This window comes from Embiotoca jacksoni, unplaced genomic scaffold (assembly GCF_022577435.1).
Source record: "Embiotoca jacksoni isolate LCO1_2020_lvr unplaced genomic scaffold, fEmbJac1.0.p SCAF_6, whole genome shotgun sequence".
NCBI classification, from domain to species: domain Eukaryota; kingdom Metazoa; phylum Chordata; class Actinopteri; family Embiotocidae; genus Embiotoca; species Embiotoca jacksoni.
The window spans coordinates 11,856,820-11,870,549 of record NW_027185414.1 but is presented as its reverse complement, the minus strand read 5'-3'; the positions used below and the strand labels follow the sequence as shown (position 1 = coordinate 11,870,549).

General features: G+C 37.3%; 1 protein-coding gene across 1 annotated transcript in view; it reads right to left on the bottom strand.

The window, feature by feature from the left end:
- Positions 1-13,730, bottom strand: part of csmd1a (CUB and Sushi multiple domains 1a) — a 389,897-nt gene that overhangs the window by 121,549 nt on the left and 254,618 nt on the right. The window contains exons 14-18 of the mRNA XM_069173376.1: positions 13,421-13,606; positions 7,401-7,541; positions 2,649-2,770; positions 2,449-2,521; positions 846-984 (exon numbers count right to left, since the gene is read on the bottom strand). Coding sequence (XP_069029477.1) covers positions 846-984; positions 2,449-2,521; positions 2,649-2,770; positions 7,401-7,541; positions 13,421-13,606 — 661 coding nt within the window. The remainder of the gene's footprint in view (positions 1-845; positions 985-2,448; positions 2,522-2,648; positions 2,771-7,400; positions 7,542-13,420; positions 13,607-13,730) is intronic.

Sequence of the window (13,730 nt, the reverse complement as noted above, 5' to 3'; positions counted from 1 at the left end):
AACTGAAATAAAAGAAATGATCGACTCATGTTCTACCTGCCTCTTTATATATCTGAACACCAAAATAACCATACAACTGTCTTGTCTAACTAACTAGCAGAACAAATGACTTGTTATCACCGTCTCGCTCACTCTCTGCTCTGCCTGTACTCCAATCTCAGTAATTAACTTATTGAATGACTGAGCAATTACTTACAGTTCTGACTGCAGGGCCCTGAGAATCAAAGCAGGTTTTTGGGACTCTGATTGCTGCTGGTTATCAATCCAGCCATCAAATAGTAACTCATTTAGAAAAGGGACATCACATAAATGCAATTAACTACATGGTTGAATAGAAAACCAAGAGTTTGGAACCAGTGACACACTGCACAACAACACACTTTGTGAATAATAATATCTGACCAGCTAAATGAAAAATTAACTACCCTATGCTCCACACATATGCATGCACTGCCAATGCAGAATCTTACACAAATGAAATGCCATAAAAGCAATGAAGATGACTTGGCTTCTACATCACTGCCCAAAAAGACAAATTTCAGCTACAGTATAGCAGTTTCAGGCTACACTGCATCTGTCTGTGGCTTGTTTCCAGAAAAAATGTGCAAAAAAACAACATTAATCATTCACTGCAGCAGTAACTCACCCACTTCATTTATATCTGACTAACTTATATTGCTTCTGAAAGACTGCCCAACGAAAAAATTAACTGATTAAATGATGCACTACGTAACCATACCTTATAATTGTATAATCCAGCTCATAGCAATCAGACTAATTTCACGAGTATCCCATTGAACGGATCTGACACAATCATTCTATAAGTAAGTCATTAAATAACTGACCTGTCAAAGTGTATCTTTACGGCATGGTCTGTTTGTGCTTCAATCACCCACTGACAGTTCAGAGAGTCCTTATAAAAAGAGGGCCAACCAGGAGACAGGAGAACACCAGTAGGAGCTGTGAGATGGCCTCCACAGGGAGCTGGAGGGAAATGAAGACACGCACAAACGCCACAGAGAATTGAATTAATTGTATTTTGGGGTGTGGGGGGAAACTGTGTTATGGCATGAGCACAACACTGATATTTCATTAGTTAACAGATTCATCATCTGCTCTATTTATTTTAGCACTTTAATCCTTTCTGAATTTCCAGAGTTCATACATAAACATTTACCTTCAGAAATTATGCTGTGCCAATCTTGTGCTACAGTAAACAATTTTGAGCTACTCATGTTTGAAAAAGCCTAAAATAATGATCACATTATAATTTATAGGGGAAATCAAGTATATTTATGTATCAAATGATTCCCAAAAAATTCTCCTCATTTCCCTGCAACTCAAAATGCTGCAAGCAGCAAAACTGGCACATATTTACACTAGTTTATAGTTCACACTTAGAGTGCTCACTCTCAATTATGACACATTCAAGTGCAATAATTAGCTTGAATTGACTTTTTATTTCATTTCTGTAAAAATAAAACACTTAGACAAGATAACGTATTACCCTTGGTTTTCATTCATTTTTGAGTCTGTCTAGTGCAGTAATGGCCTTGAAAAAACTACAGAGCTTGAGTTCATGATCTGTATGTTGGCCATTACTCTTTCTGCAATATAATTTGCAATGGCTTATCTTTCACACTCATAACACTGCTTCTGTTTCCATGTAGCTGATACCTTTGCCCTTGTCATTGCTCTTATAGATTCAGACTTAAGCAAGCTAAAAAAAAAAAAAGGAAACATTTTCTTCCTCTCACTTTCTTTTACCCGCTCTATGTGTGTTAAAGTCACACTACTCGTGCACAGGAGCCACAAGAAAGTCATTCTAGAAATAAAACATAATTATCTTTCCCTGTCCAACGGGAGGGATAATATTTCCCCATACTTCACTCTTAATAAGGTGACCACCTTATTCAATTTGATTGTCTCCTCCATCCGATTTATTAACAACAGGCAACATTTGATAATGTCATTTAGACAATACAATCAAGATGGGAAGCATATGAAAATAGCTCACAGCCAGTGACTGCCATTCGCCTTCAAAAAGTGTTGAAATTACAGTACATTCACTATCCTTTTATTATTACTTCCACATATTAACTTATCTGCACACTGTGGATACATCTCTGTATTTTAGACTCAGAATATAATGAATGTGTCTCCCTGAATGAGTTTCAGCACAACTTGTGCCAATCGTATTTAAGATTATTGTTGTGCGAGAAAGATGCGTACAAACAGGCTGAATAAGTGTGGGGAAGCTGGAGGCTAAAAGCAATTATAAGAGAAAGTTATAGAATTTCTAAGGTGCACACACACTTTAGCACACTTTGCAAAGTAAGAGCCAAGCAGTCGAATTCTTTTGCCATCGTATAGTCTGGCAAGTTGAACATGTTGAAAGATTAACCATTGCATACTGTAAATAGTTGGGAAGTATGTGTGTCTGCTTACCTTCACATCGAGGAACAGCCGCAGACCAAACAACATTTCCATCCTGAATGATGCAAGTGACTTGATCGGACCCCTGGAAATATAACAAGAATATATCATTTCCAGGTTTGTTACTTTCCCTTCAAACACTACTGAGTAAATATACTGTGATGTAAGACTTTGACAGCATTAGTTTTAAAGGTAAAGTATCTTAATATTACCTGTGTTCTAATGAATCCTTGATCACAGCGAAAAGCTACCGAGCTGCCAAGCTGAAACTGGTCACCATACCTCTGACCATTGACAGGGACTCCTGGGTCGTGACACTCGTTCTGACCAAATGCTACACAGCGAAGAAAAAACAGAAAAAATTAAATAAGCCAAAAGACATGGAAGCGAATTAACAGTATCAAATAAAGGCAAATTAATTTGGAGCTGGATGAACAGAGTGAAAATGTGACAGAAAAGAAATAAAAACAGGGAGATATTGTACCTACACACAGTGGTAGCATGGTTCTGAATACATGTGCGTATTTACTCATTTGAACAATGTTCCCTGGTTTTTCAATCTATTTCAATACCTGAAATTTGTTCTACCAGAGAGAGAAAGTGAAACCATTGCTGTATCACTGTCAGTGAATGTGACATCTCCACTGATATGGAAATATGGGAATGGAATTATCTTTATATGGATTCAACCCTGTCATGTTTAGCTTACATTATCCCCATTCCAGAGATTAACCTGATCCCACCCAGAGCACACACCCAGTGATTGGACATGTCTCAGGTTGATTAGCGACTGATGGAGAGGAAATGAGAGTGGAGACAGAAAGAGAAGGTGAAAGAAGAGCACGAGCGAGAGAAGAAATACGCACATATATTACATACACTGGCAAATAGACATAATCACAATTGCATCCATGTGCATGTGTTTAAATATACATATAATAAGAAGTGGCGGAAACGATTGGGAGAGGGATGTATGATAAAACACACAACATGCCAAGAAAACACAGGACGTGACAACAAAGACATTTTTCTAATTATATGTTTATAAAGTAAAGAAAAAGAGGACAGATGAAACCCAAGGCGAAAAGGAAAAAAAAAAAAGAAAAGATCTGAGTCTGGCTCAAGTACCTAAAACTGTACAGTGAGTGTTTCAGAGAAAGAAAGCAAGACACTGGATTGTGTATGAATGAAAAAGTAAAACAACCGAGTGGAAGTGTGAGTTACAGTGAAAGATGGAGCTCAATAAGATGGCTTGGAAAGAAAGAAAAAATAACTACAGTACTGAATAATAGGGTTGAGACAGAGAAAGAACAATAAAGAGATGACCTCTAACTGTTCAATAATATGTTGAACATCTATCTTTCTTGTATAGATTACTCAATATATAATTTCCACATCAACATAATATAAACAAAGCAAAGCTCAATAATCTTAATGAATAGGCAGGAAGACATTTCAGTCTGGTTTTAGAGCATTACATAGCACAGAAACTGCCCTCCTCAAGGTAACTAATGACCTCCTTTTAGCAGCAGACAGGGGGGAGAGGGCAGTTTTAATTCTTTTAGACCTAAGTGCAGCTTTTGACACCGTAGATCACACCATTTTAATCGATCGTCTCAAAACCTGGGTTGGCATCAAGGACGCTGCACTTAGCTGGTTTTATTCTTACCTTTTAGAAAGAACCTACTCGGTCACCATAGGTAATTACTCATCTTCCACGACACACATTACCTGTGGTGTACCACAAGGTTCAATTTTAGGTCCAATTTTATTTTCTATCTACATGCTTCCACTCGGCCAAATCCTCCAACAACACGATGTATCTTTTCATTGCTATGCAGACGACACACAGATATACCTTCCGCTGAGACCTGGTGACCCAAAGAGCCTGGATGCTGTCTTAGATTGTCTCTCTGACATTAACTGTTGGATGGCACAAAACTTTCTTCAGCTCAACAACTCAAAATCAGAAGTCATATTGTTCAATTCCCCAAACAATAATGCCAGTCTCATTGAGAGTCAACTTGGTCCCCTGTCTGCTTATTTAAAACCTGTTGCCAGAAATTTGGGAGTAATGTTTGACTCTCAGTTAAGCTTTGAAACACAGATAAAAAAAAAAATGGTCCAATCCTGCTTCCTTCAATTAAGAACCATCTCCAGAATCAAACCCATACTGTCACACTCTGACTGGAAAAAGTAATGCATGCACTCATTTTCTCTTGACTCGATTACTACAACTCCCTCCTTTCTGGCATAAACCAAAAATCGATCTCCCGCCTCCAACTAGTCCAGAATGCAGCAGCCAGGCTTCTTACTGGTCTTAACAGACGACATCACATTACTCCAGTTCTGGCCTCTCTCCACTGGCACCTGGTTGGTTTTAGAATTGATTTTAAGATTTTGTTGATCATTTTTAAGGCCCGCCTGGGTCTGGCCCCGAGCTACATTTTTGAAATGTTAGCCCCATATGAGCCAACTCACAGCCTTAGATCCGCCGGTGGGGCCCTTCTGGCCGTTCCAAAGTCGACACTTAAATCAAAGGGTGACATGCTTTTGCCATTGGGGCCCCTTGACTTTGGAACGACCGACCTGAGGAGATAATCAGAATCATTAACTTATTTTAAATCACTTCTTAAAACCCATTTTTATAGAATTGCTTTTAAGTGATGTCATCCTTTTATGTTCTTTTATGCAGTTCTTTTGTTCCCCTGTTTTGGTTTGTTTATTTTATTCATTTATTTATTTGTTTGTTTTTTCTCCTCCATTTGCTCGTTTTGGTTATTTGTTTGGTTTTGTTGTGTTCATTACCTTTATGGTATGGTATTTTTTGCCTCCTGTTTTCTTAAATGTTTACCGGTACTGACGTTATGTATGACTATGCTTTGTAAACTCTGTTTTTAAAGGTGCTATATAAATAAAGTTATTATTATTAGTATTATACACAGAGAATACAACATTAAAAGGATCTATCTTAAAGAGAGAAAATTATTTTTGCTTTGTATATGCAACACCAGATTTTTGAGGGGTTGTAGTGATATTTTTGTCCTTGTGTATAGTTGTCTTATGTACTGTATCTTAGACCAGGTGAGCGTTGGTGTAATTTTGCAACAATCATTCTTTCAGGTGGAAAGTGACATATAGGAGCTTTTGGACTTTTGTAAAAGAATTGAAAGATTTGTTAAAGAAGAAATAGCATTTCATGTCATGTCAGAAAGTAGTAGTAGTAATAATAGTAATAGTAGTAGTAGTAGTAGTAGTAGTTGTAGTTTGTTTCAATTAATTAGAGACCAACAAATATTTTTTATTTTTTTTCCTGTTTGGAAGTAAAAGAAAACCTGTTTAGACACAGGCTAGAGCTTGCATTAATAACTGTAGCTGTCCTTACATTTTAAGTACATTTTTCAACATGGCACCGACACACTGTATGGGATCAATTTACCTTGACTTTGAAGTCAGAAATTAATAACACGTATTATGTTTGTGGCTCCTAATGTAGTCCTTTTAGCATATAACTGCACTGTTTTTCATATCAACGTTCATACTTGTGTTTGTGACAATATTCATATTAATAGATAGAAATACACCCACAGCAAAATACTATTGATATTCATATATGCATTAAAGTTTTTATAGAACAAATTACCGAAACAGCACAAAGATGCTGGATTTTTCTTAAATCCCAGTGTAAAATTGATGTGACAGACATTTAAATTATAATCTCAAAAAATGTCACCATCAAAAACTCAATGAATGTAGTTAAACATTTTTCTTTCTTTGAGCATATGGGTATTTATGGGTGTTTTTTTTTTTTGGTTCTGTTTGTTTTTCAACCACTCACAATCAAAACCATGCATAATGTATCAAAACAAACGGGACTTCTGAATTTGTACATCCCTTTAAAGATTCTGGGCTATGGGTGGCATCTTTTTATTCCGTATGGTGCAAAAACCTTTAGTTTGTGCTAGGATCAGAGTAAAAAAAAAATGTTTGTGTAAGGATTGGAGATGGGACTTTGTATTAAGTATATTGTGGTGATGAAGCGGTAAAAAAGAAAAACAGTTAGTATTTTCATTTGTCAAATGTCACCCTTAAAGGAAGAGCCGTAGACAAGGTCATTTGGGAGACTGTGTGTGAAATGGTGCAAATCCACATGGTAATCACAGAGAATGAATCAGAATCATTCATGCAGAACTAGTTCAGCTTAGAGCAGATAAATATACAGGCTGCAGTGGTTGGGTTTAAAGCTTGACAATGGGACAGGCTTAACCAGGTAAAGCTTGGGTAAGACATGCAAACAGATGAACAGTCAAGCATAACTAGTCAAACTAAGGGCTTGTTAAGGTAACGTTAGAAGGCAGTATGGGTGTTGTATTAGTCATCTAGGTATGATCCAGCATTGGTTACGTGAAAGGACATTTTCACCTCAACTAACTGCTGTAGTTCTGTATTTATGCGTGTTTGGCCATAAATGGCTACGCTATATGGAGAAAAAAACAACCATTCACACTCACATTCACAACCAAAGCCAATTTAGAATCACCTATGAATGTCTTTGCATGTCTTTGGACTATAGGAAGAAGCCAGAGCGCCAGACCCAGGCAGGCACAGGGAGAGGCCCCAGTTGATCACCAGGTTCAAACCCAGGACCTTCTTGCTTTGAGGAGAAAGTGCTAACTACTGCACCACTATGCTGCTAATTATCAATACCAATTTTCTAAAATTAATTTTAAGAAAAAAAAATTATATCACACATTGTGATACAAATCTTTGGTATTCATACAATTTAGAGGGGGAGAGTGTAACAAGGTTATTTTTTTGTATCTATAATTTACCAATATCCTTTAACACCTCGCATGGAAACTATTGGTAGATGCTACAATTGACACATGTCCCATAAATGCTTCACATGTAAGCTATCAGTAGATGCTTGCATTCACAGAATTAAATGGGAAGGTAGTACATACTGGTATAGCTGAAGTTGAAACCTTTTCCAGTATTAGAATGATCAGACTGAAATTCCAGTCTCATGATGTGTCCATTCGAGGCGATCTGCGATGGAACGTCTTTTCCGGAGAATGTCCCAAATGTTGTTGGCTCAGACAGACCTATGATAAAACAAAGTTTAAACAGTCTTTTAGAGACACAGTTTAATGGTGCTTGCCAAAATAGGTTGGGGAGTCAAAAGCTCTGGTAAAAGAAAGAACAAATAACCCCAAGAAACCCCAAGAGATACAGTATATTAGATCCCTCTCGGGAAAAAAATAAGTGAGATGATTGAATAATTCTTTACACTCTTATTGAACAAATCCTAATATGACATACAGAATAAATACTGCAGTTGTGAAGTCACCAGGGAAACATTTTGCTGGTAGCACAATGGCTTGCAGTATTAGCCCACCAGCTTGTCATTTCAGATTAAATAATTTAACATAAGGCACAGAAACCATTCAATTCACTTCATTCAGTTATTTAATACCATCAGTCCCAAAAATGTTGAAGCAATTAATTACAAGCGCTTTGTAGTTTTTAGATTTTATTTATGAAAGGTAAACAAGTATTCGAAGCAGAATGTGCCAAAGTATTGAATATAATCATGGTGAAGAATCCTTCCATTCAGAGTGACAAATCATTCTCAATGTATGTTGCATAAAAATGTTTTAGCTGGCCTTGGTGGAGCCCTGCCAGACTACTTCATTACATTGTTGTGAGTTTTAACAAGAACAGTGACATTTTGACGATGTTTCTACTTTTGGCAATTAAAGGATAAGTTACTTCTCTACACATTTAGATTTATTCTCTGAAATGAGAGATGAGATGGTGGATGTCACTTCAGAGATTTATATCAGGCATTTTTAGAACTTATCTCATATTGACTATGTGACCTCAATATGCAAAAATAAGCAATAAGAAGAAAAGAACATCAAGACTAGGCAGTCCTGTAAAGTAGGATGCACTGTAAAATGTAAAGCATTCTATTTTATACATACTTATAATACACAGAGAAGTGCAACAATCATTGTGTATAAATTTAGCTGTACCTACATCTTATTAATGTTGAAATAAATGTATACAAAATCTTTGAACTGAACAAAAATCTTGATGATCATGCTGACACATCTCTAACTTTATTTCTAATTTAATGGACAAAATATCCAATCAGTGATTCTTTCATTGGACCACCTTTAGCCTCAATAACAGCTTCTACATGTCTTGGCAGTGACTCAGCAAGGGCCACACTGGATGCTGGTATTAAAGCAAACCAGACAGACATTAGTGTCTCACGACTTTCAAAAGGTTCATGTGTAGATATTCTTTTCTACACTTGCTGCATTTGAATGGATCTCAAAACGACCCCCGAGAGATGTCAGATGATTGTGGTGTCCAGGTCATTATTTCACCTGATTGTGCATTGAACCATGCATTCCTGGAAAATCCCGTCGCCATGGGAAGCAGCATTATCTTGTTCGAAAAACCCATCGTCCCCTCAGGAGTAGATGATTGCAATAAATGGCTGAACCTAGCTGCTATGATAAGGTATGCTGCGGCATTAAGACATCACTCTATAGCCATTAAAGGACCCACTGTATACCAGTTGAATGGCCCTGAAAATCCCCCACTGGCCTGTTCAGCTGTAACCATGCATCACCTCAGTTCTGTCTGAGACATTTGTGTCACAGCATCGGACCATTTACTGCAACAAATGGCTATACACTTTTGTTTGGCAGAATACACTCTGCTCTTGAGGGTGCTCCCCAGTGATCCACCCAGCAGCAACAGAATCAGTGGGGAGTGCAATAAAACCCTGAGGGGCTACACAGAACAGAACCCAGCAGGTCCATTTCAGTGAGATATGGAGTGTACATAATGCACAAAGACAGAGATGCCTTCCCCAAATATGGTAATAAGACTGAACAGGAGGAAGCTATGGTGGCTGATGGGGAAATGAGACGCCACAGCCAGTGACAGCAGTTTGTAGAAGGTAGAAATAAACAAATTAACCACAGCACCACCATAATGATCCAGAGTAAATGACAGGCATTATGAAATCATAAAATTGACCTTATTGTCTTGATTGAATATGATATTGGTTTGAGTGTGATTGGTGATTATGAAAGTTTACTGATGCTGATAAGCTATTGGCATGCACCACCTCAGTTAACTGCCACAAACAACACAATGCTTGTTATTGTTGATTGCCCACCAGGAACCAGGCTGGTGTTGGAGCAGAAACTGTGATTCATCAGAAAACACCTGCAGTCTTGCATGGGTAGGAGAAGCAGGCACTAGTGATTATTCATAATGGCCTCAGCCATATAAAACATTTCCCCATGTTCATCCACTAAGGGCCATCTCCCAAATGGCACGTAGCTTGATGTCTTATGTTCTGGGACCTCCTTTATAATCGCTGCATACATACAAATCAGGGCTCCAAATATATATATGACACTGCCCAAAGAAAAGTTGAGAGTAGTAAAGATGAAATTGAAGGGAGAATGTGTGTACTTGTACAGGAACTCGGAAACCTTTTAGAGACTTGGTGCCATAGATGATGAGGTTGTGAGCTGAAGCCAGATTTTTATAACAACCTTTCTCACAATTATAACTTAAAACCTCATATCAATGGACTAATCACATGTATATCACATTGTAGATATACATTATGAAGCTAGCGGTGTCATATTATTATTATGCATGCAAGAAACTAACAACTCCATAAGAACCTGCATATTTTTAAATATACAGGCCAACTCCAATTTCAACCATTGATCTGTGATCCATTTTATTATTGTTCCAAAACCATTGACTGACTGGCACTGCTTCATCACCACATTCCCAAGCCCACAATTTGTTCCAGTCTGTTGAAGAGCACACCACAGCATGTCTGGGAAAATGATGCCAGAATGGATCAGGTGGCAGATTTTGGAAATTCTGTTTCAACCTTAATGGATAGTAAACCTGAAAACTCATATTTTTGTTTAATCTCAACCAAATTAAGTGATGAAAGTGCAACGAATTTCTTTTGAAAATGGGAGAACAGAACCCTGGCGGAATTCCAATGGATTCTTCTATTGTAAATTCAGATTAGGTTAGAAAGTTCAGATAGCCGCTTCAGTGAACATGAGTGTGCTGCCAGGGGCACTATGCTCACAGAGCACACTGGAGACACCACTGGCAATACCAGGATGCCTCTCATGCTCTCCCCTCTCGAACTCACCCTGCACCTAACCACCACCTGCATTCACCATCAGCTATGAAAATGAGAGAGCCACCTGTAAGCTTAAATACTGTGAGTTTTGTAGTTACTGTATCTGTGATTTTATCATAGTATGTAAATGTCTATATAAATGCTTTAAAAATGCCAAGCAGTGAGTGAGTGTTCCCAGGCCTCCACTGGCTGGTCAACACTAGGCAAAGCACACTACACATGGCTGACCACTTTGTCAAATTTCAGGAAATGTCCTAAAATTATAACCTTGACACTTATAACTTTTTCTTTGTTGTGTTCTCTCAACATTTGCTTGTAACAATGCCTCTGTTCTTCACGAGAACAGTACATCAAGCTTCATTGCCTGGTTCTGTCTGTTAAACATTTTTTAACAAATTGTTGGAGGTTTTTCTTCCTGTTAAAGGGGAGTTTTTTCCTCTAAGATGTTCATGTGGGAATTGTTGAATTGTGGGGTTCTTTGGTATAATGGTGTAAAGTTCTGTTTCAAGGACATTACTATGTTAAGTGCCCTGAAATAACTTTGTGTTGTGATGTGGTGCTATATCAATAAATTGAATTCAATTGAAAATTGAAGTGAAGGATTTGAATTGACCAGTTGTGATTAATTGTGGGACTGTAGTGGGTGAAATATGAGGCTCGCTTAAGTGTTCACACTTTAGAGGTTGATTGTTGATTTTTTTTTTTTTCAAAGGGACATGTATGTGCAGGCATGCGTGCAGTTTTACACATTTTTTTTAATTTTTTTTTTTTGCTGTAAGCCATTCTTGTCTTTTGTGGACACGTCAACTTTGCTATGAGATTGCCCCTTAAAAAAAAAAAAAAAAAAAAAAAAAAATGAATTCAAGTAACTGTTGTTTCAGTGATCAAACTCACCCTCTGACATCTACAACCATGCTTTTGTTTCCAAAAATCTGTTGTAAAACAATCTTCATTTTCAGCCTTGGTCTGTTTACATACAGATCTCATGTGAACACAAAGTTGCTGTTGCATGCACTTCTTTCTCTTCGGATGCACCAACTTCTTCTGCAAAGGCCAAATGTGATTGTTTTTCTTGTGACTGCATGTATCCATTGTGTGATATTCTATTGAACAAACTGATGCTATGATTATAGTGATGGAGGAAACTTCCAAAACAATAATTGCACTATATTTTAATGGTGTTCACATTATTAGATCAGAAACACTACAGTCATTTACACTGCATAGAATAGTTGAAAATCATAATATTGATAACAGCTGTAGATTATGATGCAGATATTGTTTCTCACCGTTCTTGACCTTAAACAAATAATCTGATTCTCTACACAAGAGAGTGCAATGAAAAGTAATGTGAGTTGACACCCCTGCAAGGGACAGAGAAGGAGCAATAAGAACACTTCACTGATAAAACACACACGGTCTGCTTCTTCACAACACTCTCACAGAAAGTTTTCTTTTTAATTCCTCCTTGACTTTGAGTTTTGGATCCCATGCATTTATACTCAATTAAGCTCCATAGTGATTGAGTTGTAGAAAGCCAGTCTATTTGTTCTCTAGCAACCCCAAACCTCTTTCACTTCTTCATTATTGCATTGATGGGCAAGAGACCAGGAGTGGAAAGAGAATCAATGCGACAATAGCTGAAAGACTGACAAGATCCTACGTCGTCTTATTTAAGAGGAGAGATTTAGAGAAAAGCCTTTTGAAACATTCTGCACTATGTTCTATTAGATGACACCAATGGCCCTGTGATGATGTTCACAATTGAATATACTGCTCAAAAGAGTACCTTGAAGTTTATAAAATAAATTCAGGCTGTATTTCATGCTACTGTTGTCTGAGCTCAAGACATTTATGGGTTATTACCATAGTTCACTTTTTTTTTGGCATTTGTATTTCAGTGTTCTGATATTCAGGAATACAAAAGAAGACAAAGTCATAAGTGCCAAGATTGTATAAGGTTGGAAAATGGAAATTCAAATTTTTTTTATATAAAGGCATATAAACACACTGAGATACCGCAAAACTGCTGACAGTTTATGACAAACATTTGAATATATGACAGGAGGATAAAATATTCAACAATACCGATAAATAATCAATGTGATGAAGAATCAACACTTACAGTACTTTAATATGTAATCCATACCTCATCAAATAGTTTCCGAATGCAAACATATGGTGTGGTTTCCTTGTGACAGCAGATATTTATCAGAACAAACTGGAGAACTTTAAAGCAATAACTAATTTCAGTTTTCCCATTGCAACAGCAGTAATTGCCCTGCAATTTTCAAAAACGCTTTTGCAAAAAGGACAAAATAAAGAAAAACATCCCTGCATTGGGACAGGTTTACAGCAAGTCAATTAAGCACAACTTCATCTTTAATGACCAGCCAGTCAAACCAGGGCTTAACTTGATTCAGTTTAAATCAATACAACCTTTATCGCAATGGGAAACACAAATCGAATTGCCCTGTGTTTTATGGGAAGTGGAAAATTATTTAAGTGGGTAAATGATAAATAACATCACAACTGTCTAGATATCCATCCAGCCAATTTCCTCGCCAATTCATCAAACTGCAATTTTCTTTACCTGCTGATAATAACCAAGATGAGAAGAAGCGGCCCCTTTCAGTTGAACACACAAGCCATTTCATATTTCAGCAATAGCGCACATTAATATCTTGAGGTGTTAATTTAATTCTTAAAATTAATATTAAAAAAACCCTCCAGGAATAACATTTACAAAAATACAGTGAAATATTAAGATTTAATTACCTTCATCTTTGACCACCAACCAGTCAAACTGTGGCTCCAGATCAAAGTCAGAGAAGAGGAGATGGATGCGGCTTCCGGGTTCAGAGATAATCAACCACACACAGTTCAGGTTGTTGCCATACTCTTCTGGGTAGTTCGGGGACAACACAGTCCCAGATGGAGCCGTGAAGTTGAAGAAACATGAGACTACAAAAAAGAAGGAGCAAGGGAAGAAAAGTAGGAGGGAAAGATGTTAGGTTGATAAGTAACTGCGGAAGAATGCCAGCAGAAAGGCAGAGGTTGATAGACAAAGCATAAAGTTAGAAAAAAA